General features: G+C 48.4%; 1 protein-coding gene and 5 non-coding genes across 9 annotated transcripts; 4 read left to right on the top strand and 2 right to left on the bottom strand.

Annotated features, from left to right (window-relative positions):
- Nucleotides 1-58: 58 nt before the first annotated feature.
- On the top strand, nucleotides 59-11,347 carry TRIM7 (tripartite motif containing 7). Of its 4 annotated transcripts, XM_026507670.4 has the most exons (8): nucleotides 63-3,177; nucleotides 4,120-4,215; nucleotides 5,495-5,725; nucleotides 6,574-6,596; nucleotides 6,892-7,007; nucleotides 7,498-7,533; nucleotides 8,943-9,480; nucleotides 9,955-11,347. In XM_026507670.4, exons 1-7 carry the CDS (start codon nucleotides 2,437-2,439, stop codon nucleotides 9,452-9,454), a joined length of 1,755 nt encoding a protein of 584 aa, XP_026363455.2. In that variant the 5' UTR covers nucleotides 63-2,436; the 3' UTR covers nucleotides 9,455-9,480; nucleotides 9,955-11,347. The 4 variants fall into 4 exon arrangements, 3 of the variants coding, with proteins under 3 accessions (XP_044243223.2, XP_026363455.2, XP_026363454.2); XM_026507669.4 differs by having other exon boundaries at nucleotides 8,943-11,347; XR_007190482.2 differs by lacking the exons at nucleotides 8,943-9,480; nucleotides 9,955-11,347 and having other exon boundaries at nucleotides 60-3,177; nucleotides 6,876-7,007.
- On the bottom strand, nucleotides 112-183 carry TRNAA-UGC (transfer RNA alanine (anticodon UGC)). The gene has a single exon. It is a non-coding gene; the product is annotated as a tRNA-Ala (tRNA).
- A 2,299-nt stretch (nucleotides 11,348-13,646) lies between the features above and the next one.
- Nucleotides 13,647-13,719, top strand: TRNAT-UGU (transfer RNA threonine (anticodon UGU)). The gene has a single exon. It is a non-coding gene; the product is annotated as a tRNA-Thr (tRNA).
- A 2,474-nt stretch (nucleotides 13,720-16,193) lies between these two features.
- Nucleotides 16,194-16,265, top strand: TRNAP-UGG (transfer RNA proline (anticodon UGG)). Its single transcript has one exon. It is a non-coding gene; the product is annotated as a tRNA-Pro (tRNA).
- A 305-nt stretch (nucleotides 16,266-16,570) lies between these two features.
- Nucleotides 16,571-16,643, top strand: TRNAV-AAC (transfer RNA valine (anticodon AAC)). The gene has a single exon. It is a non-coding gene; the product is annotated as a tRNA-Val (tRNA).
- A 458-nt stretch (nucleotides 16,644-17,101) lies between these two features.
- On the bottom strand, nucleotides 17,102-17,183 carry TRNAL-AAG (transfer RNA leucine (anticodon AAG)). Its single transcript has one exon. It is a non-coding gene; the product is annotated as a tRNA-Leu (tRNA).
- Between the last annotated feature and the right edge of the window lie 9,799 nt (nucleotides 17,184-26,982).

Genomic DNA, 26,982 nt, shown 5'->3' with positions numbered 1-26,982 from the left:
CCGCCACCGCCCCTTCCAATCTGGGCAAACTACACGATACGGGATTTCCCCCAGGGCTCTGCAAACATTCAGCGTTTGAAAACTTGGAAAAAGGAAAGCGCAGACCCGCGTTGGAGATGCCGGGGATCGAACCCGGGGCCTCATACATGCAAAGCATGCGCTCTACCACTGAGCTACATCCCCACTTTGCTAGAACCTTCTCTGTATTTTCCCTTGGCTGCTTATTAGTGTACGGAGTGGGTGTGCGATTAGCCTGATGAGACAACCAGGATGCTGCAAAGCCGGTCCGGCAGCGCCAGGGCTGTGTTTGAGTCCTCTCCTGACTCGAGGCGAGCGGATCTCCACTGAGGGACACTGGCGGGGAAAACAGGACTGGAACAAACACCTGAAGGCAGCAGTGGAAAACGTAGGCGAAATCATCAGGCACGATGCCCCAAATGAACTGTGAGCCGAAAAAAGGAAAGTAAGGAAGACCGTGCGCAGTCTGCTACGTTTGTTAAGCAAGAAGAAAGGGAGTGTAGTAAACTATGTAATATTTGTATAAAATAATTCAGAATTGCAAAGTCGATCGCTTAGGATGGGGAGGAGACTGGAGCATAGACAATGGGTATATTCTTCGCTGTGAACCACTCTGCGTATCTGAATTTTGAACCACGTTTAAATCAGTTCAATCCAAGAAAAGTTTAGGGATCGCTTACTATGCAACAAGAGCTGCTCTAGAAATCTGGGGGTCCAGCCACGAGCAAAACTGACACAGTCATCCCCTCTAACAGCTCAAATTCCGGAGGAGGTAGAGTGTTAGAAAATAGAGCCAGGTTGAAGGACACAGTGTGGTAAGAGGTGATTTTAAACAGTTGTCCGGAGGCTTGGCTGAGAGGATGGCATTTGAAACAAGACTTGAAGGATGGGAAGTAAGCCATGCAAGTATGGGAAAAGAGAGGTCCAAGTAAAGGTAAAAGCCAGTTCAAAGGCCCTGAAATAGGATCTTACTGGCATGTTGCAGGAAGAGCAAGGAGGTCCCTGTGGCAAGAGAGGAGTCAACAGGGAAGTGACAGGACATGCTGGTAGAGAGGCTGGGTGCAGGGGATGGGGTCAAAGAATGGGTAGGGCCTTTGGAGGATTATAAAGACTTCAACTTTAACTTGGAGCAGTGGAAGTCAATGGAGGGTGTGAGCAGAGGAGAACTTATAACTGATCTGACTTAAATTTCAACAGGACTGTTCTCACAGCTGGGTGGAGAAAACCGGGTAGGGCAGTGTGACAGAAGGGGAGAGAACTGTTGTGATCATGAGATCACTGGGGGTGGTGCAGTGGAGGGCATGAGAGAGTGAGGACACACAGGGGACTGAGGGTGGAGCATGTACAATGTTTTCCTCTTGGAAGTCACAGAGGACTCCCCAGTTTGGCCTGAGCGCCTGGAGGGATGGAGTTGCTGTAAAATGGGGGTGGGGTGGGGTAGGCTCTGGAAGGAACAGGTGGAGGGGTAGATTCGAAGTACAGTTGTGGATATGGTGAGTGTGTGATATCCCTTAGAACACAGGAGTTGGATGTGGGAGCCAGGCATAGTAGGGGATACTGGGTGGGGATGTGTACTGTGGCATCAGGAAGAAGAAAGTGGAAGAGATCAGGAGTGAGTATAGACAGAGGTCCAAGAACCGAGCAAGTGCAGGAAGAGGAGGAGGAAACCACAGGGGAGGCCAAAAAAAGGTAGGAGAGCCAGGGACTACAGCATTCTGGAACTCACCAGGAAAGAGTGTCAGCAAGGAGGAAGCATCAGAGGAAAGGGCACGTGAAGTGAGGCTTTGCCTTTGGGTTAGAATTGCTGAGGTCAAAAGTGTTTTGTGAGGAGGGTGGTGTCTAACACCTGCCCTGAGTGGCCTCTGGGAATGAGAAATGGTGGTGGAAGCAAATATTCCTGGCAGTTCTGGAGGGACAGGAGAGGGTTGGGTTATTTTGGTGGACATCAGAGTGGGAAAATTTATTGTAAATGTATTATTTGTTCAAAGCCAAAAATTAAAGAAAGAATAAACAAGGGGGAAAACGACGGTGGGAAAAGTAGCCACAGAAGTGGATACAAGCCACGCTTGGGGGTGGGGGCAAGAGCCATGTTCCAGACACTAAATTTAGCTCAGCCCCAGGCCGGGACAAACCTGCACTCCGGGAACCTGACACTGTGGACCGGGCGCTAGGCCCTTGGCCCGGCCGTGCTAGGTCGGACTCGGGCGGCAATCGGGAGTGGCGCCCAGCTGGGCGTGTGCGCCCACCTGTCCAGGCCCGTTTCCACGGCTGACTAGGTCAGGCTGGGGGTGTCCTAGAGAGGCTTGCGGTGGGGCTGGGCGAGGTGGGGGGAGGGGGCGACGGAGAGAGGGCGCCAGGGGACCGAGGAGGCCGCAGACCAACCCAAGCCAGTGTCTGAGCGGCCCAGAGCGGGGGCACATGGCGCTGGCCCGCACTCGGATCCGACCGAGAAGTGAGGTCTGGCCCGCCCACAACGCGCTCACTCCTGTCTCCTTTGCCGGCCCGGCAAGCTCTCAGCTCCAGTCTCCGCCAGCCCGGCTTCAGCCCCGCCCTTCCTCTCCCAGTGGGTGCTCGGAGGCCGCATCGGGCCTCCCCACTCGGAGCCGCGTACCGTCGGGCCCCTCGACTTCCCCAGCACCGCCCGGCTTAGGTGCGCCGAGGGAGCGCATGGCGGCGGTGGGCCCGCGGACTGACCCCGGCGCCGGGGCAGAAGCGCTGGCGCTGGCTGCCGAGCTGCAGGGCGAGACCACTTGCTCTATATGCCTGGAGCTCTTCCGCGAGCCGGTGTCCGTCGAGTGCGGTCACAGTTTCTGCCGTTCCTGTATCGCGCGCTGCTGGGAGCGCCCCGGCGTGTCCCGCGCGCTGCCTTGTCCGCTGCCCTGCCCACAGTGCCGAGAGCCCGTGCGTCCTGGCCAGCTGCGGCCCAACCGGCAGCTGGCCTCGGTGGCCACGCTGCTGCGGCGCTTCAGTCTGCCTGCGGCCGCGCTAGGGGAGCGCCGGCCGGCGGAGGCGGCGGTGGCGGGGTGCGTCCAGCATGGCGAACCGCTCAAACTGTACTGCCAGGACGACGGACGCGCCATTTGCGTGGTGTGCGACCGCGCCCGCGAGCACCGGGAGCACGCAGTGTTGCCGCTGGACGAGGCTGTGCAGGAAGCTAAGGTGAGCGCCCCTCCCCCCCCCCACCCCAGAGCAGATCCCCAGGACCCAGCTCGGGTTCTGTCTTCCCGCGCACGCTGTGCAGACCGCTGGCAGGCAGGCAGGCAGGCAGGAGGTCCAGGTGAGACCCTGCCTCTTTTCCTTTGCCATGCTACCCAGCACTGGCTCTGGGACTGAGTGCGGCTCTCGCTGTGTCACCGCCACACCACTAGTACCACCCTCCCACCCACCTCGAGGTTCCCTCTGGGCTCCCTACTGGACCGCCCTCGCGAGACCTCCACAGACTACGCGGTTTTCTGTCTGTCTGTCCCTGGTTTCTAGCAGTGTCTCGGTCGCACCCACGCTTCCTCTGCCCGCACTCTCAGCCCTTTCCCTGGGCGTGGCGCTCTGCTATGTCCTTGCGTCCTAGGGCTGAGGGGGACGACCTTCCCAAGAAGTTGCGGTAAGGCAGTGGGTGACTCCTGGGTTGAGTCGAGCACCAAAAGCTGTCTTGGGTTGTGTCAAAGCAGAGATCTGGGGCATTCTCTTCCCTGCCTCCTTTCTGGGTGTGCACAGAGGTTTCAGGCACACAGCCCCCGGTCTTTCTTTACTCCTTATTCCGTGTCAGCCCTCCCACCTAGACGGCTTTCTGATGGTAAGGAGGAAACCAGAGGGAAAACTACGTGGGTTGGGCTCCTACAGGGCTGCATTTCAGCTTGGATTGTGTATAGATGGTCTTGGGGAAGTGAGACCTTGGGGCCTTAGGAGTCACCCTTCAGTTGCCCTGTGCCACTATGTGTGCCTGTGCAGGTTGCAGTCATCCTGATGTCCAGACACAGCTTCAACCCTGCCTCCACCTCTTCAATGAAGAGGGTCTTCTCTTTTTCCTGGATGGCTCCAGGGAGGCACAAGTTGGGGTTTCCAGAGTCCTCTTCCCATAACGTCTCCCTTCTCACCCTCCTGCAGGAGCTGCTGGAGTCCAGGCTGAAAGTCTTGAAGAAGGATCTGGAGGACTATGAGGTGTTTCGGTCCACTGAAGAGAAGGAGAGCAAAGAGCTGCTGGTGAGCTGGGCACCCTCCAGGTGGGCCCTCTTTGGGTGACAACAGAGGGACCACCCACCATCCTGACCCTGTGCGTACATTCTTTAAACAGAAGTAGGGGGCGCCTGGGTGGCTCAGTCGTTGAGCATCTGCCTTTGGCTAGGGCATGATCCTGGGGTCCTGGGATCGAGCCCCACATCGGGCTCCTTTGCTGGAAGCTCCTGCTTCTTCCTCTCCCGCTCACCCTGCTTGTGTTCCCTCACTGGCTGTCTCTCTCTGTGTCGAATAAATAAATAAAATCTTAAAAAAAAAAAAAGAAGTAAAGGGAAGAGTGAAAATTGGAGGGGTGACAAATGTTAAGAGAGAACATTTAGCTGAGTAAAATTTGCAGATGTTATTGGCTTTATTCAGCGATTCATGAATTGGGCAGCACCCCATCTAGCAGATAGACAAGAACTCTGACAGAGCGCCTGGGTGGCTCAGTCAGCTAAGCGTCTGCCTTCGGTTCAGGTCATGATCCCAGGGTCCTGGGATGGAGCCCATGTTGGGCAGCCTGCATTTCTGCCTGCTGGTCCCCCTGCTTGTGCTTGCTGTCTCTCTCTGACAAATAAATAAAATTAAAGAAAACCTCTGAAAAGCTATACAAGGCAAAAGATTTTATAGGCAGAAGGGAGCACGAACAAGGAATTTATACTAGGCCAAAAAGCAGATTGGTTATTGCAAAGTTACTTTCCCTGTTGGGGAGGGTAGGGCTTTATCAGGCTGTTACTTAACTAATGCTGATCAGGTGATTCCTGATTGGCTGGCTTAAAATTCTATTTCTGGGAAAACTGACAATGTAATTAAGTCTGTTTCCTGATGGGGGACTTAGCATGGATGACTCCATTTTGGGCCTCTTGTCTTGTTTTTAACTTGAAATAAATGTATTTTGGGGGTGGGGAGAAGTCACCTCAGTTTAGTCCTTACAGTGGCTCTGGGAGGCACTAATTTATTCTTCCTACTTTTCAAATGAGGCAGCTGTAGCCCAAAGTGGTTCTGGGGCAAGTTTGAAGTTGCCCTAGGTTGGTGGGAGAGCATATTTGTGACAGGGGACTCGAGAGCCTGTGTTGAAGCTGCTGTGTGCTCAGAGTTGGGACATTTAAACTAGAGGATGTGCGTGGTGGGTATGTGTAGGTGAGCCTCTGAACCCTGAACAGTGAGGTGGATGGAATTCTGTCCCATGGGATGGCTCAGAGGCTACTGTCCAAATGCTACATCCTGATTTCCCATTCCCTCTCCAACTTCTCCTGTCCTGAAACAGAAGCAGATGGCAGCAGAGCGAGAGAAGGTGGGTGCAGAGTTCCAAGCACTGCGGGCCTTCCTGGTGGAGCAGGAGGGCCGGCTCTTGGGCCGCCTGGAGGAGCTGTCCCGAGAGGTGACACAGAAGCAGAATGAGAACATAGCTCAGCTTGGGGGTGAGATCACCCAGCTCTCCAAGCTCAGCAGCCAGATCCAGGAGACATCTCAAAAGCCTGACCTTGAATTTCTCCAGGTGAGTCTGGATTGGCCAGAGGTATGACTCATTTCTCCTAAGGCATCACAAATGGCAAGTGAGAACAAAGTCAGATTCTGTGAGTTTAGTAGAATCACATACTCAAGCAGAAGGGACTGGAGAAAACTGCCCGATTCTCCTGGGGTTAAAGATATAAAAAGATGTGGTAAAACTTTCTTGATCTCGAGCCACAATAAAGATCTTCCTGGCTTTACTCAACGATTCATGAATTGGGCAGTATCCAATCTAGCAGACAGAAAGGAGTTCCAAAGAGCCATATACAAGGCATATATAAGCCTTATGACAAAAGTCTCAGAAAATAATACTTATCTTTAGTACATGTGATGCATTTTGACATTTTCTACTCTATTTCCTTTGAAAAATAAATAGTCACAATCCACAAATAAACTTCACAAGTCACAATGGGTCAAGCATGGTCATTTAAAAGATGCTGGTCTGAGGGATATACTGTATGGTGACTAACATAATATAATAAAAAAACATTAAAAAAAAAAGATGCTGGTCTGAGTGGCCAGTCATTGCCTAAGGGCTATGACTTATCTGGGGTGGTGTCGAGAGCAGAGGCAACACTGGATCCCAGCACATGGTTCCAGTGATAACTCTGTAATGAAGGGAGCATTTGCAAAGCTGTGGGAAGGGACGTGATGAGATACCCAGTAATCAGCCACAGCAGGAAGCCATTGCCATCTGGGCCCATGCAGGTGATAGGGGTGGTACACCTTATTGCTTATTCCTCTGGAAGCAGGACAAGAGGCCAGTTTTATTTTGTCAAAGGTGGCTGGAGGTTACCTGATGCTGAGTTGGTTTTCTTTCATCTTTCTTTCCAGGAATTCAAAAACACACTAAACAGGTGAGTGGACCTAAGAGTTCCTTAGGCCTCTCCAAGCTGGCTCTTCTCCTTTTCCACTGAGGTGTCTCTCTTCATTTCCTTACCCCTGACCTCTCACCTCCCAACTCTCACACTGCCTTCCCTGTGTACCTTCTAAGGCAAATGTCCACCTGCCTGGCTGTGGATATTCTGGTGCAAGATCAGCTGCTCCTTTCTTCACCTCTTCCCACCAAGAGGATCTTGCCATCCTAATTGTCTCAGCCCACTGGGACTATGATAATGTTTGTGGGCCTTCCTCAGGGTCTTTGTCCTGCAGATGCAGCAATGTGCCTGGTCCCAAGCCAACCACAGTCTCTTCTGAGATGAAGAATAAAGTCTGGAATGTTTCCCTCAAGACCTTTGTCTTAAAGGGGCTGCTTAAGAAGTTCAAAGGTAGGGGCCTGTGCTTGGGGCTGGGCCATGAAGTGCTGGTGGCCTTGGGCTCCCAAGGATGTGCCTGTCCAAAAGCTATGTGATAAAATAGGAGCTAGGGTGTGTCAAGGTCAGATTGGTGCAGGGACGTGGTGGTAGCAAATCCATTCAGCAACAGTCCTCACCCCCACCTCCCCAGCCCAAAGATTCCCCCAGGGACAGTCAGGGTAGAGGAGTATTAGGGGCAAAAGGAGGGATGAGGAAGAAGAGCTCAGCTCAGACCAGCTCAGGAAAAAGAGGGGGAAGCTGGAGAGATAGAGCTAGGATACTGCCTTTCCCCACCCTCCACACGTGACCTAGTGTCTGCACATCACCTCTCAGCCTCTGGGTATCTAGGGAGTGAGTGAGCCAGTGGGACTATAAACGTCAGAGGACGTGGTATCACTGTCATTGCCAGATAGACAACCTCCCGAGTCATTTATGCATATACTGCTCTGTTTCTCCTCCTCAGAGGATCTTCGGGGAGAGCTGGAGAAGGAGGAGAAAGGTATGATGGTTGTCGTGATCGTGAGTTCCCATTATTTGGCCATGTGGAGAATCCACTCCCTGACCATGACTGTTTCTCTGGGCTTTGTGCATGGTTGGTTCCTTCTGCCTGCCTACCTCTGCCTTCTGCTGTCTGCTTCCTCATCCTTGCCTCCCCAGTTCTGGTTCCCTCAGGCTGCAGTGGGACCTGTAGGCCTATAAATTGTGGGTCACTCACCTGGACAAGGCTCTCTCCCCTTGTCCCAGACAGACAGAGACCTCTCCTGGGGACAGGGGTTGTGTGCAGGGGTCAGGGAAAGCAGGAGGAGACCAAAGACAGGAAGGGAGGTGGTTCTTACTACTGCAGAGCTCTGGGGTGAATGGGATCCAACCCCCCAGGAGGGCAGGGGAGGGGAGGAGAGGGCACATATTCCTGCTGCTGATGACTGAACAAGCTAAGTGAGTATTTACCTTGGAAGAATCTAAACCAGCTGAGTCAGATCATGCCCCTCCTCTGCTCAGAGTCCTGGGACAGCCCCTCTCCACGTCCTCACTGTGGTTTTCCAGGCTTAGGGATATGCCCTCACTGCACACACTCCCCCTGGCTTACTCTGTGCAGACACAACAAGCCCTCCTTGCTGCTCTGGAAATGCACCGAGCACACACCCACCTCAGGGCATTTGCACTGCATTTGCTGGGCCTCAGCCTGATATATGCTTCCTCCAGACAGCTGCATATCTGGCACCCTCACTTCCTTTATGTCTTTGCTGAATTTTGCAGTGAGGCCTTTTCTCCTTCCCTGGCCACTCTGGTTGAAATTACAGCCTTCTCTCCTGATTCCTCGTACTATCCATGTTTATCTTTTATTGTCTCTCCTCCCCTTCCCCCCAGAAAGGAAGCTGCAGGAGGACAGGGATACTGAACTGTGGGATTCCCGGGGCTGACAACAGTCCTGGAAGATAGTACTTAGGACAAGTGTGCATATTTTGTTTTTATTATGAAAATTTTAAACATAAAGTAGAGAGACGATCATAATGAATATTATGTTTTCATCACACACCTTCAGCTAATATTTTTCCTAAACACCCTTACCCACTTCTTCCCACTGGAAGCAAGTCACAAATAAGTTATTTCCATAAATATTAGTATGTGATCTCTAAAGATAGACTTAAAAGAAACCACATAACCACAAAACCATAGTCACAATTAGAAAAGTTAAGGGTTCCTTCCAATATCTAGTGTTCAAAATTCCCCAGTTGTCTTTTAAATTGGGTTCTCGGATCTGTTTGAATTGGGATCCAAATTAGGTCCCTACATTCCATCTATTTGACTTCCCCACGTACTTGGGGTGGGGGGGGGTGGAGGAGAAGTAACCGGGGAGCGCTGAGCAAGGGGCTTGCATGGGACGTCTCTCCCTGTCTCTGCCTTCAGTGGAGCTGACCTTGGACCCGGACACTGCCAACCCCCGCCTCATCCTTTCTCTTGATCTGAAGAGCGTGCGCCTGGGACAGCGGGCCCAGGACCTGCCGTGCCACGCACGCCGCTTTGATACCAACACGCGAGTCCTGGCGTCCTGCGGCTTCTCCTCCGGGCGGCACCACTGGGAGGTGGAAGTGGGCTCCAAGGACGGCTGGGCCTTCGGTGTGGCTCGGGAGAGCGTGCGCCGCAAGGGCCTCACGCCCTTCACCCCAGAGGAGGGCGTCTGGGCGCTGCAGCTCAACAGCGGGAAGTACTGGGCGGTGACCAGCCCTGAACGGACGCCCCTCAGCTGTGGCCACCTGTCGCGCGTGCGGGTGGCCCTGGATCTGGAGGTTGGGGCCGTGTCCTTCTACGCCGCGGAGGACATGCGTCACCTCTACACCTTCCGCGTCAACTTCCACGAGCGCGTGTTCCCCCTTTTCTCCGTTTGCTCCACCGGCACCTACTTGCGAATCTGGCCCTGAGAGGCCTCGTCCGCCTCCCAAAGAGGGTGAGTCAGTCAAGGGTGGATTCCTCCTTGTCCGGGCTGCCCGCGGTAAGCAATGTTGCCCTCTGTCGGAGGCTCCTGGTTACTTTGGGCCTCCCCCACCCCCAGACTTGGCCTGGGCAGCCTTAGAGGGGCTCCTGCAGACCTCAACATTGGAGCCAGCAGAATGGGCGATTGTGGAAAAGCGTTCTGCGGTCAACTGAGCAGGGGAACCGATGCTTTGGACCCCTGGGGCCTGTCCTCTGCCTGTTGTCAGCAGGTGGATCTGGCCTGAGCTGTGAGGAAGTGCAGGTGGGTGAGGATGGGAGCCCCGCTACCCACAGAGGTGCTTCCCGTCGCTGGGGCTTCCTGCCTGGACTTAGCAGGGCCTTTGGTTGTGTGGACCAACAGCAAACCCAGTGCTGTCCTCCGTGCCTGGGACAGGTTCGGGCCCAGACTGCCAGGTTCATGATCACTTCTGCTCTCCCTTCTTGTCAGCTGTCAACTCCGCCTTCAGACACCTGGATCCAGCTGGCCTGAGGTCTCTACTCAGGAAGGAGCAGTGTTCGCTCAGCTCAGAGAACAGCCTGGGCCAGAACTGGAAGGAGATTCTTGACCTGGACATGAGAGGAAAGCCCAGGCTACCTTCCAAAACCACTTAACCTGATGATACAGAACGATGTGTCCATTCTCAGCCACAGTGACAGCCATGTGTTCTCACAGATGCCAAAACCCCTTTCAAATGCCAAAGTAGAGTCTCCCTTAAGTAAGGAGACCAAAGGTGATGGAATTTTGAAACACAAAACAGCACTTACAATTTTATAGACGCAACTAACATCAGCATGGGACTGCACAGAGCACAAACATGCCTCTGACATACCCTTTCTGGAACTTTCCAAATGATGCCAACAGCAGCCTGGTGACAAGGTCTGCTCAGCCTGTGCCCTGGTGGGGTGTTACTCCCTTGGCTAATTGTTCCCCAGCTTCTGTTTGGGTGGGCTTCTGGGAGGGGGTGTTGGGCTGTTCCCCACTTAGTGCTTCCCAGGGAAAGGGGATGAGGAGATGGAAGTGCTGACTGAGCTCATTTCTAGGGTAGCTTAGCTCATTCTTGACTTCCCCAGTCTGAGTGCAAGAGCACAATAGGAGCAAAGGGTTCTGCTAGACTGGGTGAGCCGGTGTGTTTAAGTGTGTGAGGAATGTGTGCACATGTGCTTATATCTCAGATTGAGGGGGCAGGGGTGTGTGTGGATTTTGGGGAGGGCATTTACAGCGTGTGCATAGGGTTTAGGTATTGCAAATAGACCTAGGTCAATTTGGTAATACCCTATTTTTCATTTGTTGTTAAATATTAGCCACCCCATATTTAGGTCAGGGACATAGGTTTCCTCCCCCACTACCTGGTTACCTGGCTAGATGAAAGCCAGTCTCAGACCTATTCTGTCCTACACAGGTTTAGATAGATATGTTGGCATGTAGGGACAGTGACAATTGAATGGTCTGCAGGTGTCATGGAGTTTCTGTGTTCTATCCCTGAGATGCTTCAAGCACACTTTGCATACAAGGGTCTTACAGGGCAGGCATGATACTGTTCTAGAGGCAGACCCAGTGGACACAGCACCAGGTAATCAGAATCCAGTGGCTTATGGGCTGGGGACAGGATCATATAAGAGTCCAGCCTACTGGGGTGGCTTAGTCGGTTAAGCGTCTGGCTCTTGATTTCAGCTCAGGTCATGATCTCCAGTGTGAGATCCAGCCCCGTGTGGGGCTCTGTGCTGGGCGTGGAGCCTGCCTAAGATTCTCTCTCTCCTTCTCCCTCTGCACAACCCCGCCCCCTCAGCTCGTGCTCTCTCTCTCTCTCCAATAAATAAATCTTAAAAAAAAAAAAAAAAAAGAGTCCAGCCTACAGTATCATCGTATCATTCCAGAGGGTGAATCCTATGTGGGGCTCATACATGGACAGTAGCTTTAGAAGCCAGTGCATGTATTTGAATACCACTAATTTCCACAAAGAAAACCCATTTTTAACATCCACTTGCTAGTTACATTGGCTAATGTTATCATCAAGCCCAAATGTTACCCGGGCTTGTATGGGTTTTGAATTGAGTATCACAGTTACAGTCATGTAACAATTGTGCTGAAGTATGCTGCAACACATATTACAGGTCACAGAAGGTGGGTGTCTGGTGGAGATGCCTGTAGGGTCAGGTTTGAGGACTGCAGGGGTGGCCGTCTGTGTGTTATTTCCAGCTTTTGTGTTTCTGAATGTGATTGTGTATCTACCAGAGTATGTGTGTTTGCAGAATAACTAAGTAGACATTTATGTATCTGAAGAAATATAACAACAGTTACAGTAACAATCACACATCGAGGGTAAGAGATGTTCTCTTTTGGTCACCAGGGCAGTATAGTGACTTTGGATGTCCCAATGCTGGTGTGAGGGGTTGTGTGATTGTGTGCATTTTTCTCTCCCATCCTTTGGGCATCCTAAGATCTGTGAGATGTTTGGGTCGCTGAAAGCAATGAGGGCTTAACTTGGCTCCTTCTGATCCCACTCATGAGTCCCAGATCCTTGAGTTGCATGAGCCATTTCCCTGAAAAACAGACACTCACATGGCTCCTCAGCATGCAGACTGGAGGGCACGTAGGGACACTAGTCACCTGACGTTGCAGGAACCATGGGGTAGGTTGGGCCACCAGGTCAAGGTCCACCACTTACAGCCACCACTTTCTTTTTTTAAGTTTTATCTTAAGTCTTTATTTTAATTCCAGTGAGCTAGCATACAGTGGTTTTTTTTTTTTTTTTAAGATTTTATTTATTTGACAGAGAGAGACAGCCAGTGAGAGAGGGAACACAAGCAGGGGGAGTGGGAGAGGAAGAAGCAGGCTCCTAGCAGAGAAGCCTGATGTGCGGCTTGATCACAGAACACCGGGATCATGTCCTGAGCCGAAGGCCGACTCTTACCGACTGCGCCACCCAGGCACCCCTAGCATACAGTGTTTTATTAGCTTCAGGTGTACAATAGAATGATTCAACACTTTTGTACATCACCCTGTGCTCATCACGACAGGTGCACTCCTTAATCCCCATCCGCCATTTAACCCCTCTTCCCAACCCTCCCCTCTGGTAACCATCTGTTTGTTCTCTATAGTTAAGAGTCTATTTCTTGATTTGTCTCTCTCATTTTTTTTCCTTTTGCTCATTTGTTTTGTTTCTTAAATTTCACATGAGTGAAATTGTATGGTATTTGTTTTTCTCACTTATGTTCTTTAGCATTATTCTCTCTAGCTCTATCCATGTCCTTGCAAATGGCAAGATTTCATCCTTTTTTATGGCTGAATACCATTCCATTGTGTATATATGCCACTTCTTTATCTATTCATCAATGATGGACACTTGGGCTGCTTCCGTATATTGGGCAGCCGCCACTTTCTGATCGTCCCTCACCTGGGCCCTCACCCTCTCCATGCCCCCTACCCCCTGGACCTTTAGGGGCTCTTAGGGAACCAGTACCATAAGAGTTAAGGCGGGCCCTAAGGGTTGCCTTTTTCTAACTTGCCTAAAGGTGCGGCACGGGCTAGGGACCCCCAGCCTTGACCCAGTCCTTCTCCGTCCAACACCTCCTCACGCCGGGACCTTCTGATTTCTTCAACACCCTCTCTCCGCCTCCCTCCGAAGATCTCTTACTGCCCACTGACAGCGCACCTCACTAGCCCGTACCTGGATTCCTTCAGGACAGGCCTATTGACACCCTTCCCCTAACTCCTCCCTCGCAGCCCTGACTTCGGACCCTCATTCTCATACACAGCAAGCCTTGAAACTCTCTAGCCAACGGGTCTTTGCCCCTGACCCTTAAGCCCCCGGAAGACCCCGGGCCCTTCTAAGCTCCGCCCACTGGAGGCCCCGCCCCTGCCTGCGTAGCGTCGTGCCCTCACCCTATTCCTCGCAGCTCGCGGGAGCTCACCGTCTACCCTCTTTCTGCGGGGCTCTCTCTTAGGATTTGCGGCTTGGCCTGCCGGCATTGATACTTACTGACGTCGCCGGTGAGACGGCGGCAGCGAGATTGGGTCCTCTTCGGCCGAAAGGCGCCGGCTCGCCTCTCATTGCTTAATTCCTCCTTGTTGTTCTTTGCGGCTGCGCGGCGGACGGCGGCGGTGTCAACTGCTCTTGCGCAGAGAGTGAAGTCGTAGTTGGCTCCATAGCTCAGGGGTTAGAGCACTGGTCTTGTAAACCAGGGGTCGCGAGTTCAAATCTCGCTGGGGCCTACCTTAGTTTTTTTTCACCCCTTCCTGAAAGGTGGAAAAGCGTAAGATGCGTGAGCCGACACGAATTTCCGCCCTCCTGGAAGGCCAGGCCCTAGGTGGAACTGACTGTTCTTCGCTCCTCAGATACCCGCTGACCAGAAGTGGCCTTATTTGTCCAAGAGCCAGACCCTCTCCGTCTGTGGCCTTACGATCACAGGCTCCGCTGGCTCCGTGCAACTTCTCCAAAGCGGCCCCTCGCATCCTTCGCGTGCTCTCGGGAAGTCTGTGGTAGATATTTCCGTTTCCCTTCTCTCACCCCACTCAGGCCAGGGCCAAGTCCTCATCTCTGTCTTTTTCGTTTAGTGGGGACCACCAGTCTACGGCCACCTCCCCACAACGCATCCTGGGAATCTGTTTTAGTCGGGAGGGGGACTAGGTTTAAGCCCCCGCTTAGCACGCCGTTGGTCCCCACAATCTAGGTTCTATAGTGAGGTGGTCGTGCAGTAGGGCAGGCACATAGGGGTCGATGGATCCTCGGAGTCCGGGACGCGCAGGTGCCAGAAGGTACAGGTGCCCTCCTGGCCTATCCCGGGCGTGTCTGTTCGGGTCTTGATGCAGTCTTGGCTCTTTGGATGGGACCAGGTGGGTGCGAAGGCATGTGGCCCCCATTCAACACGCTCCCCAAATACTCCATTCATCTCCTCCGGCGTCTACCCAGGTTTCCGCGAGTGGTTTTCTCCACTTTGGTGCACCGGGCCCGGGTTGTTTTCGAAACCCGAACGGCGCTAGATAGCTGCCAGGAGTCAGCAAGGGGACTCTTCGAAGAAAGGGCTGGAGAGAGGGCTTCTGCGGGCTGGGATGGCGCGGCAGGTCAGGGTCGCGCTTCTGCCTGAGCCAAGGCCGTCTGGTTGGGTCGTGCGTGCAAAGGCCGTGGCGGGAGGGTGCCCCAACCCGCCCCCCCCCCCCCGCGAGCCTGGCTCTGCCTATCGGGCAGCACCCGCATTGTTCTCTGGGGATTTAATTTAATTTTGTATACTTCCTTGAACAGCATAAATAAATAAAAGGTTAGCATATATTAATTGTGTGTTTTTATTGTTTAAAAGAAAAACTAAATGGTTAAAAAAAAAACTGGAAACAATTGTGGCAGTTATAAGCTTTAGGGCAGGTGTTACCAATTGTGGACGTTCGCACTTTTCTTATATAATTCCATAGAGAAGAGAAGCAAATGCTTACAACACCGAGGCGGTAGTAAACCAGGAGCGCGAGGACACACGGTGGCCCAGCACAGAGCCCATCCAACACTTTGTGCGCGCGAAAGGAGGCGAGGACAATGCCGATTGAGGAAGATGCCGGTTAGCATCTTGTTCTCCAAGGAAAAGGCGGAGAGGAGCAGCGAATGGAGCGGTCAACGCAGAGGGCTGAGCCAGATCGTGGAATGGCAGTGGAAAAATTAGCACTTTTTCCCCTTGCAGTGGGTTAGCCATCATTCGTCTCCCACTCTGTTTTGTGACAGTCATCTGCGTAGAGAATTTTTCTGCTGGCGACACAAAAATAACTTTTGGACCGGCTCGGAGTGGATTTTCGTGAATTTTACAGCAGGGAATCAGAATCACTGTTTTTTGTTTGGTTTTTACTACTGAATAACCCAGTGCAATTAAAACCCTTTGGGGGTGAAAGCAGCTCCAAGACGAGGGAGGAGAGCGTCCGCACAGCCCAGGACCCTGGTTCACCGGGAACGGTGGCTGCTGCCGGGCAATCCTGGGAGAACGCTTAGAAGGCGGAGAGCGGGGGCACCCAGCCTGCGCAGCGAGTGTGCGCGCGCTCTGGTGCGAGTCTCCGGAGCTGTGCACCCAGCCGCCGCAGCCAGTCATCTCGTTTCTGCCTTACACTTCCCTACATTTTCTGAAGGTTTTGCAAATAGCTTTGCAAACAGTATGTGTTGGTTTTCATATTTTCTTTTAAAAAATAATAATAAAGGAAAGCCCTCGTCCTTTTACCAGGCGCCCCACCTGAAGGGACCACTCGGGCTTCATTTTGCCTGTCGCAGCTCAAGCAAGACCCAGTCGGCCCCGCGTCCCCTCCAAACCCTGTTCGCTCTTCTCTGCAGGAGCCCTCCGGGTCCTCCCGGACACTGCGCCCAGACCCTGGGCCTCCAGACTTGGGCCTTACTTGGGCTCCCTTGGGCAGGGGCTCCCCACGCCCCCGAGCGGAGGGGTGCCCCTGCCTGCTGTCCGAGGCGCGCTAGCAGTGAGGCGCTCCTTCGGCTTTCAGATCACAGAGAGGGGCCAAGGGATACGGAGCGTTTTCGCTGGGCGAGCTGCCTACGGAGGAGGTTACCGGCGGATGCGGAGACTGCTGAGCAGGGATTAAGGTAGGGCGCCGGACACTGAGGTCCAGAGAATTCCATTGTATTAAAAATAAAAGTTCCCGTTGGTGACAAAACTATTTAGATACGAGTCTGATTACGGACTAAACGAGAGCAGCAGCTACCGGGTGGCTCGTTGGTCTAGGGGTATGATTCTCGCTTTGGGTGCGAGAGGTCCCGGGTTCAAATCCCGGACGAGCCCACTTTTCCATTTTACGTACTTTTTAGCTACATTTCTTCCTCGAAGGGCGGTTTGGGTCTTGAACTGTCCGATGGCATACCCAAGAGTTCCGAGTGGCCTGGGGCTCGGGAACAAGAGTAGGTAGTGAGTGAGTCGCTCCAGAACCGAGGGTCGCCGGTGAAAGACATCATGCAGAGCCGCTCGCGGTTTTCCGTAGATCTGGGACGCACTGCCACGTTTTCTCAGCCTCAGAACCTCGTATCCACTATACCAACGGAAGGCTTTCTCAACAATGAATGGTATTACAGAGAAGATGTTGCTGGCAGGTTTCCGTAGTGTAGTGGTTATCACGTTCGCCTAACACGCGAAAGGTCCCCGGTTCGAAACCGGGCGGAAACAACCTCCGGCGCTTCTTTTTTTCTTCCTACTATTTACTATTTAAAATTTGGAGACTATGAGCCAAAGTTAGTCCCGACTTAGAACATCTAGCATCAACTACTATTTGAAATTTATTACACTGGGGTACATTTGGAGACTCTATGGGACAAACCTGGCGTCCGTTTAGGACATCCACCATCCTCTCTGCCTGGTTACAGACGTGGGCTCTCTTCCAGGGATGGAGAAAAGGGTATCTAACACCTCCGGCTTTCCACCTCAGCCACGGACCCCTGCAAATACCTGATCCCAACTTACTTGCTGTCTAGAACACGAGCGCACAGAAGGCACAGAGCCCAGCCATTCAGCTGCCGCCCGCGGGGAAAACGGAGTTCCAGATACTAAAAATGGAGAGCGCGCAATTGCGGCTTCGCTCGCTTTTTGTGATCCACAGCAAAACAGCACACATCGCGCTAAGAAGCTGGCAGCGGTGGGATTCGAACCCACGCCCCCGAAGAGACTGGAGCCTTAATCCAGCGCCTTAGACCGCTCGGCCACACTACCCTGCTGCGAGAGTGTTTGGGGTGTCTTCCTTCACTACTGATAACTTTCCAGGGGTCTTCAGGAAAAGAAAGCGTCGGAAAGACTCTATAGGTTAGAGCAGAACCATATCCCTAACAGCAGGATTAGTTTGACCAGAGCCGCTGGGCTCCAGGAGCGCACTGCCAGAGAAGGATCCGCGAAGCGCACACACTGCGCCTTGGTTTTGGGAAAGACTCTTAACAAGTAACTCCCACCTTTCTCTTTGGGGAACGGGCGTGCATGAACGCAGGGGAAGACTTCTATAATCTCACCTGTTTTTTTTTGTTTTTGTTTTTGTTTAAAAAATTAAACCGTGAGTGTGTATTATAAATAAAGGAGAGGGAAACTTTGCGTGCACCCCCCAATTTAAAAAACAAAACAAAACAAAACCATAACTTTTTTTTTCCTGGCAATAGCACCAGCACTTTCAGAAGTGGCAGTGATCTCAGAGGCCTCCACCCGTGCAATTCTGCTGCGTGAGGTTTCCACCCTTTTCAACAAGTGTTCCGGCTGGAGATACCGGATATTGACACAACACCCTTGATTGAATACACCGGGAATCTTCCCTTCCCTCCCCATTATAAAAATCCATTAAAGAAGAAAAAAAAAAAAAAAAAAAAACCAAAACCAAACAAACCCAGCACATCTGGGGAAAAAATAGAAAAACATTCACCGGAAACCCCACCACTCAGAGATAACTAAAAATATTTGATGGTTTAACCTCCAGTTTCTTTTTCTGTGAATTTCCCCTCCCCTCCAAGTATGCCTACCTGCTGTAGATACAGATTTGAAACATGCTTTTTAAACTTAGATTTTATGTCATTAAATCTTCCCAAACCTCACTGAAATGGCTGGGTCTAAATTCTTGCAGATGAAAGTAGCTTGAATTCCGTCCCTGGGGCCTGGACTTTCAATGCGAGATCTGAAGACGTGCTAGAGTAGAGGACTCTAGGATTACTGGGCCGTACTAGTAGATTTATTTCCTCCTGCTTACTTTCTTAATGTAAAAATTGTCGGGTAATTCTTATAACTGTATATAGCTGTGTGTTATAGCTGTGTGTTTTCAAGCCAAAGTGTGTATCTTTCAGGCCTCATGGGCATTCAGAGATTGTCTCAGCTGAGCATTTCCTGTTTTAATAACAGACCTTCACTCAAGTGAGGACCATCTCCGTCCCACCATGAGATCCTCTGTGTAGACTAGAAAATGTGTCTGCAAAACCACAGGGAATTGTGAATTGACCACAGACCCTGCCATTAGCAGGGCTCTTACCGCCTACACATCTCCCCAAGTTAGAGTATCAAGTTAGAAAAGAATGCCAACCAGTCTGGAATCTGGGATCTTCAAAACAAAAACAACCCTCCCCCTGGCCAAAATTTGAAATATAGATTTCAGATAGAATTGCAAAGAAATGCACAGGGAGGTCTCAGGCCCCCTTCACCTGCCCTCCCCAATGATGACATCTTGCGTTACTATAGTACAGTAACAAAACTGGACTCTGACTTTGGTACAGCTCACAGAATTTATTCAGATTTCTCCAGTTCTCTATATAGCAATTTTATCACATGTGTAGCTCCCTGTAACTGTCACCACAATCAAAATACAAAACAGTTCCATCACTACAAGGCTCCGTGGGGCTACCCTTTTCATAGCTACACACAACCCCTTCTAATCTCCCTTGTCCCCTATCCCTAGCGCCTGGCAACCACTCAACTGTTCTCTGTCTCTGTAATTTTGTTATGCCAAGAACTCCATGTGAATGGAATGAGACAGTATGTAGGCTCTAGAGATTGATTTCTTAACTCAGCATCATTCCTTTGGGAATCATTCCAGGTGTCAACAGTTCATGTCTTTGTGTTGTTCAGTAGTATTCCTTGGTATAAATATACCAAAGTTTGTTTAACCATTCAACTGTTTCCTTTTATTCCTAGTTCGTTGAGTGTTTTTATCACGAAAGGGTATTGAATTTTGTCAAATGCTTGTTCTGTGTCAGTTGAGATAATCATGTGGGTTTTTTACCCCTAAGTCTGCTCATATGGAAGATTTTTTTTTCAGTGTTGAGTTTTGGTAGTTCTTCATATACTTCAGCTACAAGCCCTTTTCATATTTATGTGTTTTGCAAATATCTCTGATCAATTTTTGACAAAGATGCAAAAGCAATTCAATTCCTCTGAGAAAGAATAGCCTTTTCAGTAAATGTCGCTGGAGCATCCAGGGGCAAGAGAATGTATGTTCCTAAGCAAAAGAATGAACCTCAACCAAAACTTCCCAGTTTATACAAAAATTAATTCAAAAGAGATCACAGTCTTAAATGTAAAACATAAAACTAACAAATCTTTAGGAACCTCCCCCCCCCACGCCAGAAATCTTTAGGACTTAGAGCTGGGTGAAGAGTTCCTTAATTTGATACCAAAAAGGAAAAATGTATAAATGGGACCTCATCACAATTAAAAACTTTTCCTCTCTGAAAAACTCCGTTAAGAGGATAAAAAGATTTTAAAGTAAAAACAAAAGGCCTACATAATCATGGACAGTTTTGCAAAAACAGCAATCTTCACCCTGTCCTTCCAGATGCCTAAAAGAACCACCTCTGTATTTATGAGTCAGAGCTTAGAATCTACTAAAGAATATACCTCAAAATGCCTCTTTCCCCCCCACCAATTTCCACCTTTCACACTCGTGTTTTTTTTTAAATTTATTTATTTATTTTAGAGAGAGAGTACATGTGGGGGAGGGAGGGAGAGAGGGAGAGAGAATCTCAAGCAGACTCCCCAATGAGTGCCAGGCTCAATCTCACGGTCTTGAGATCATGACCTGAGCCAAAATCAAGAGTCCGACAGTTAACCAAATGAGCCACTCAGGTGCCCCACACTTGTGTTTATATAAGGTCAAGACAGATGTTATGTGTGCCAAATCTTAGAATTGCTGCAGGTATATCCTGACTATGACAGAACAATTACACAAGCATGAGTGCAGAAATGACAAGAGTTATGTGCAGAAACACTCCTGTCAGTTTCACTGATAACTCAGATTTGAAAAAAGTCCAAAGGTCCACCATCTTTGTACTGAATAAATAAAATCTTATAGAGTCATATATGGAATAATTATAACAATAATAGCAAAATGGTCTGAAAGTTTGTGTCCCCCCAAATTCACATGTTGCAATCCTAATGCCCAGTGTGATGGTTATGAATGGGATTTAAAGCCTTTATGAAAGAGGCCCAAGAAAGCTCCCTGGTCCCTTCTGCCACATGAGGACACAGTGAGTGGCTGTCAGTCTGCAGCTTGAAAGAGAGCCCTCATCAGAACTCGATCACACTGCTCTCGAACTTCCAGCTTCCAGAACTGGGAGAAATGAATTTCCGTTGTTTATAAGCCTCTCAGTCTGTGGTGTTTTGTTACAGCAGCTCAAACAGACTTAAGCAAGCTTACTGTTAGAAATAACAATATGTGAGGTGCCTGACTGGCTCAGTCCGTTAAATGTCTGCCTTCAGCTCTGGTCATGATCTCAGGGTCCTGGGATCGAGTCCTGCATCTCGTTCCTTGCACATCAAGGAGTCTGCTTCTGCCCTCCCCTCTGCTCCTTCTCTCTCTCTACAGTAAGTGAAAAAAAATATTTAACTTACATGAATACCGAGCAAAAGAAGTCAGGCATAAAGGACTCTGTATTCTGTTATTTGCATATGTAAGACATTCAAGCATGAACAAAACTAATTTCTGGTGATAGAAGTTAGAAACCCTGTTACCTGGGGGACGGAAATGCAAATACTGACTGCACAGGCACAGGAGGAAACATTTTTGGGGGCTGGAAATGTACTGTATTGATCTGGGTGATGGGCACATATGTGTGTGTGTGTTCACATAATTGTGCACTTAAGATCTTTGCACATATAAAAATCTTTATACGACAAATATCTCTGCACAATAATATTTAAAAAAATATGAGTTCCTTAATTGGAAAGGCCATTGTATTAGTTTTTTTATTGCCGAATAACAAATTAAAACAAATTTAGTGGCTTAAAACAACACAAGTATTTTTGGTGATTTTTTAAAATTTTAATTCAATTAGCCAACATATAGTACATCATTAGTTTCAGCTGTAGTGTTCAATGATTCATCAGTTGTGTATAACACCCAGTGCTCATCATATCACATGCTCTCCTTAATGTGCATCACCCAGTTACCCCATCTCCCACCAATCTCCCCTCCAGCAACCCTCAGTTTGTTTCCCAGAGTCAAGAGTCTCTCATGGTTTGTCTCCCTCTCTGATTTCTTCCCATTAAATTTTCCCTCCCTTCCCCTATGATCCTCTGCACTATTTCTTATGTTCCACACATGAGTAAAACCATATAATTGTATTTCTCTTCTTGACGTAATTGCAAGAATTGACGTAATTGTCAAGAATTGACGTCTTCTTGACGTCAGTTGTCTTTCTCTTCTTGACTTAGCATAATCTCCTCCAGTTCCATCCACACTGATGTAAATGGTAGGTATTCATCCTTTCCGATGGCTGAATATACGAACCACTTTCTTTATCCATTCACCCATTGAAGAACATCTCGGCTCCCTCCACAGTTTGGCTATTGTGGACATTGCTGCTGTGCATGTGTCCATTCTTTTCACTACATCTGTATCTTTGGGGTAAATACCTAGTAGTGCAATTCCTGGGTCTTAGGGTAGCTCTATTTCTAATGTTTTGAGGAATCCCACACTGTTTTCCAGAGTGACTGTACCTGCTTGCATTCCCACCAACAGTGTAAGAGGGTTCCTCTTTCTCCACATCCTCGCCAATATCTGTTGTTTCCTGATTTGTTAATTTTTGCCATTCTAACTGGTGTAAGGTGGTTTCTCATTGTGGTTTTGATTTGTATTTCCCTGATGGCAAGTGATGTGGAGCATTTTTTCGTGTGTCTGTTTGTCATTTGTATGTTTTCTTTGGAGAAATATCTGTTCATGTCTTCTGGCCATTTCTTGACTGGATTATTTGTTTTTTGGGTGTTGAGTTTGAGAAATTCTTTATAGATCTTGGATAACAGCCTTTTATCTGTAGTGTCATTCGCAAATATCTTCTCCCATTCCATGGGCTGCCTCTTAGTTTTGTTTACTGTTTCTTTTGCTGTGCAGAAGCTTTTTATCTTGATGAAGTCCCACAAGTTCATTTTTGCTTTTGTTTCTCTTGCCTTTGGAAATGTGTAATGAAAAAAGTTGCTGTGGCTGATGTCAAAGAGGTTGCAGCCTATGTTCTCTTCTAGGATTTTGATGGATTCCTGTCTCACATCGAGGTCTTTCATCCATTTGGAGTTTATCTTTGTGTATGGTGTAAGAAAATGGTCCAGTTTCATCCTTCTGTATCTGGCTGTCCAGTTTCCCCAGCACCATTTATTAAAGAGACTGTCCTTTTTCCATTGGATATTCTTTCCTGCTTTGTCAAAGATTAGTTGACCATAGAGTTGAGGGTCCATTTCTGGGCTCTCTTTCTGTTCCATTGGTCTATGTGTCTGTTTTTGTGCTAGTACCATGCTGTCTTAATGATCACAGCTTTGTAGTATAGCTTGAAATCAGGCAACGTGATGCCCCCAGCTTTGGTTTCCTTTTTCAATATTCCTCTGGCTATTTGGGGTCTTTTTTTGTTCCATATACATTTTAGGATTGTTTGTTCCAGCTCTGTGAAAAATGTCAATGATACGGATTGCACTGAATGTGTAGATTGCTCTGGGCGGCATAGACATTCTAACAATGTTTGTTCTTCCAATCCATGAGCATGGACTCTTTTTCCTTCTCTTTGTGTCCTCCTCAATTTCCTTCATAAGTGTTCTGTAGTTTTTAGAGTATGGATCCTTTACCTTTTGGTTAGGTTTATTTCTAAGTATCTTATGGTTTTTGGTGCAATTGTGAATGGGATCAATTCCTTAATTTCTCTTTCTTCAGTCTCGTTAATGTATAGAAATGCAACTGATTTCTGTGCATTGATTTTGTATCCTGCCACATTGCTGAATTGCTGTATGAGTTCTAGCAATATTGGGTGGAGTCTCTTGGGTTTTCCAGATAAATTCTGGTCATCTGCAAAGAGTGAGAGTTTGACTTCTTCTTTGCTGCTTCCAATGCCTTTTATTTCTTTTTGTTGCGTGATTGCTAAAGCTAGAACTTCTAGTACTATATTGAATAACAGTGGTGATAGTGGATATCCCTGCTATGTTCCTGAACTTAGGGGAAAAGATCTCAGTTTTTCCTGATTGAGAATGATATTCACTGTGCGCTTTTTGTAGATAGTTTTTATGAGATTGAAGTATGTTCCCTCCATCCCTACACTTTGAAGAATTAATCAAGAAAGGATGCTGTATTTTGTCAAAGGCTTTTCTGCATCAATTGAGAGGATCATAAGGTTCTTGTCTTTTCTTTTATTAATGTGGTGTATCACGTCAATTGATTTGCAAATGTTGAGCCATCCTTCCATCCCAGGAATAAATCCCACTTGGTCGTGGTGAATAATCCTTTTAATGTACTAACAACACAAATTTATTATACAGTTTGTGTGGGTCAGGAGTCTGGGGGCAGGTTAGCAAAGTCCTCTCCCATTTTACCAGGTGAAATCGTGGTGTTGACCATTGCTGCCATATTCCCTGAGGCTTAGGATTCTCTCCCAACCTTACTAGCTGTTGGCAGAATCCGGTTCCTTGTAGTTGTAAGACTGAAATCCCCATTGCTTTGCTGTTTGTTGGTTGGATGCAGCTCTCAGAGCCCCCGTGTTGACTCACTGGCCCTCGCACAACGGGGCATTTTACTTCTCCCTTGAGACCAACAGGGCAACCTCTTTCCAGTATTTCACCTTTGTCTAAAGGGTTCACCTGAATAAGTCAGGTCCACTCAGCATAATTTGCCTTTTGATTCATTCAGAGTCAACTGAGCAGGGACCTTAATTACATCTGTAAAATTGCTTCTTCCATGAAATGTATCATGATCATGGGCATGATATCCCTTCATACTCACTCAAGGGAAGGGGAGTATACAGGGCATGTACACCAGGTTGGGAAACTTGGAGCCCATCTTTGAATTCTGCCTACCACAATTACAGACACAAGAACCAGATATGGGAGTATTTCCCAGCAGAAGAGCCTTTCCAAGTTCCTTCAGTCTTTTTGTTTTAGTACTTGTTAAAAACATGAGTGAGAGGGAGTTCTGGCTTTCCCTTCCTCCTGTGTGTCACCTCAAACTTCCTCTTTTCATTCGGCCATGTGAGACCTTATGAGTGGGTTTGCTGTTACATTACACCAGAATGGGCAGAAACAGAGACACCCTTGGCTAGAGTGCACCCTGGGGCTCTCCCTGCTATGTGTGTCATGTGGGTGGTCAGCTTCCTTCAGTTCCTTAGGACTTCCCATTTGTATTTTTAGACACTTAAAAAATATTCCATTAATATATGTACACTATAGAAAAAATAGACAAGCATAAGAAGAATAATTAGCATAAAGAAGCATAAAGAAAATGAAAATCACTCTCAGCCATGCCATCCAATTGTTAATATTTTGCTTTAAAGCTTTTCAAATTCTTTTATGCATATTTTAACATATGCACTTTTTTAATAATAATATTTTTTATTACATTATGTTAGTCACCATACAGTACATCCCTAGTTTTTGATGTAAAGTTCCATGATTCATTACTTGCGTATAACACCCAGTGCACCATGCAATATGTGCCCTCCTTACTACCCATCACCAGACTATCCCATTTCCCCACCCCCCTCCTCTCTGAAGCCCTCAGTTTGTCTCCCAGAGTCCACAGTCTCTCATGGTTCATTCCCCCTTCTAACATATGCACTTTTTAAACAAAAATACTTTGCATTGTTTTGTAACTTGCTTTGTAAAAATACTCAAGATGAGTAATTACTGTACTTTCATGCCATGAATGCCTTCTACATCATTTCTCCCTACTTTTATGAAATTTTAAACAAAGAGCAATAGGCCAAGGGGGTGGGCGTGTGTGAACAAAGTCCAGAATTTGCAGCAAAAAATAAAACAGAATAGACACTCCTGATGAGTGCTAGGAAACAAGGGGAAACCAGAGGTAATAAGGCAGCAAAGACCAGGCACGGCTCACCCTCTTGCCTACACAGAGCAGGGGGCAGGTGTGTGGACAGACTTAATTCCTCCCAACCTTGTGAGAACATTTCCTATCTCAATGCACATATTTTGTAAAATACGACCAATCTTCTGGAGAAAACATTCTTTGTTATACTCATAATGACATTCCCAGTCACGCAAGCTCTTCAATCACAGCTTGCAGGCTCTTATTTTGCAGTTCTTCGGATTCTAGTTCCAACAGGGGGCGGTAGTTCCTTGCTGTTGGCGCCCTCTACCGTGGACAGGCGGTACTTGCAACTTTGGAAGTGACGGACTCAACCAAGTAATGGGAAGAGAGGTTCGCTTACTCTAGGGGTGGTCAGTAACATTCAGGGTTCTGGGAACCTGGATGGGAAAAAATAGCAGCATTTGATGTAGGAAAGATGTTAGGGTTCGAAGCTGACAGCCAAGAAAGAATTCTTGAGAAGTCTTCAGTGCAAAAAGGTGGTTTTAAAAAGGGACAGGACCCGTGGGCAGAAAGAGTTGCACTGGGGTCCTGAGGAGTGGTCCATGATACACTTTCAGGTTGGGAGGGGGTTAGGGGTAGTATAGGTCTCTAAGGAATTTGGAAGCAAGGTTTCCAGGACCTTGGGGGGCCTAGCTATTGTTGGGAAAGCGTCATTTATTACCATCTAATAAAACCTGAGTCATGAGACCCTTCAGATGTATACTGGTGGGTCATATGCTTGGTGGATGATTGTCAACGTGTATCTTGGGGGGTTTAGAGATAAAGGAAGTTTACAAAGGAATTAAAAAATATATTTTGTTTATTTATTTGACAGAGACAGCGAGAGAGAGAACAGAAGCAGGGTGGGCAGGGAGGGAGAAGAAGGTTTCCTGCTGAGGGGGGCATCTGATGCAGGGCTCTATCTCAGCACCCTGGGGCTCAATCCCAGGACCTTGAGATCAAGACCTGAGCTGAAGGCAGACGCTTAATGACTGAGCCACCCAGGAACCCCCTCCGAAGGAATTTTTATATAGAAAAGTAGACTTACAAGAGCCTGGGGGTCAGGCTAAGGTTGCCTTTTGCCCTTAGCAAAGTATTAACATCGAGACAGTGAAGTCCCTAGAGGAATATCATTCTGCCCGTTTCAAGGACTTGTCAGTGGGCTGTAGGTCCTACGGAAATTTGGTAATTTTTCTTCTGCCTTTGTTTCTCACATCAGCACTCATATTTTTCCTAATCACTAACTGAAATAGAGTCTTTCCTTTTATAATGAATGCAGGCTACAGACCCCAGTAATATTAACAGGACTTATAACTTCATGGCCTGTAGAAACTTTAGATGTTTTCATATTACACCATAGTTGATGCAGATAACTTGAATTACCATTTATGCTCCTTAGTATTTAGAAAACTACAGTAATTATTAGATAAACTTCTATATCTTATTATTGTGTCAATAAAGCAGCACATTTCTTTTTTTTTTAAGATTTTATTTATTTATTTATTTATTTATTTATTTATTTGAGAGAGAGAGAGAGAGAGAGAGAGGTATGCACCAGGGGTGAAGTAGAGGGAGAGGAGCAGACAGGGAGGGAGAGGGACAAGCAGACTCTGCCCTGAGCACAGAGCCTGACATGGGTCTCCATCCCAGGACCCTGGGATCAGGATCTAAGCCAAACCAAGAGTCTGATACTCAAATGACTGAGCCACCCAGGCA

The sequence above is a fragment of the Ursus arctos genome, unplaced genomic scaffold (assembly GCF_023065955.2).
Source record: "Ursus arctos isolate Adak ecotype North America unplaced genomic scaffold, UrsArc2.0 scaffold_5, whole genome shotgun sequence".
Classification (NCBI taxonomy): Eukaryota; Metazoa; Chordata; class Mammalia; order Carnivora; family Ursidae; genus Ursus; species Ursus arctos.
Note: the sequence above shows the minus strand (reverse complement) of the source record. Positions and strands in the feature narration are given on the sequence as shown.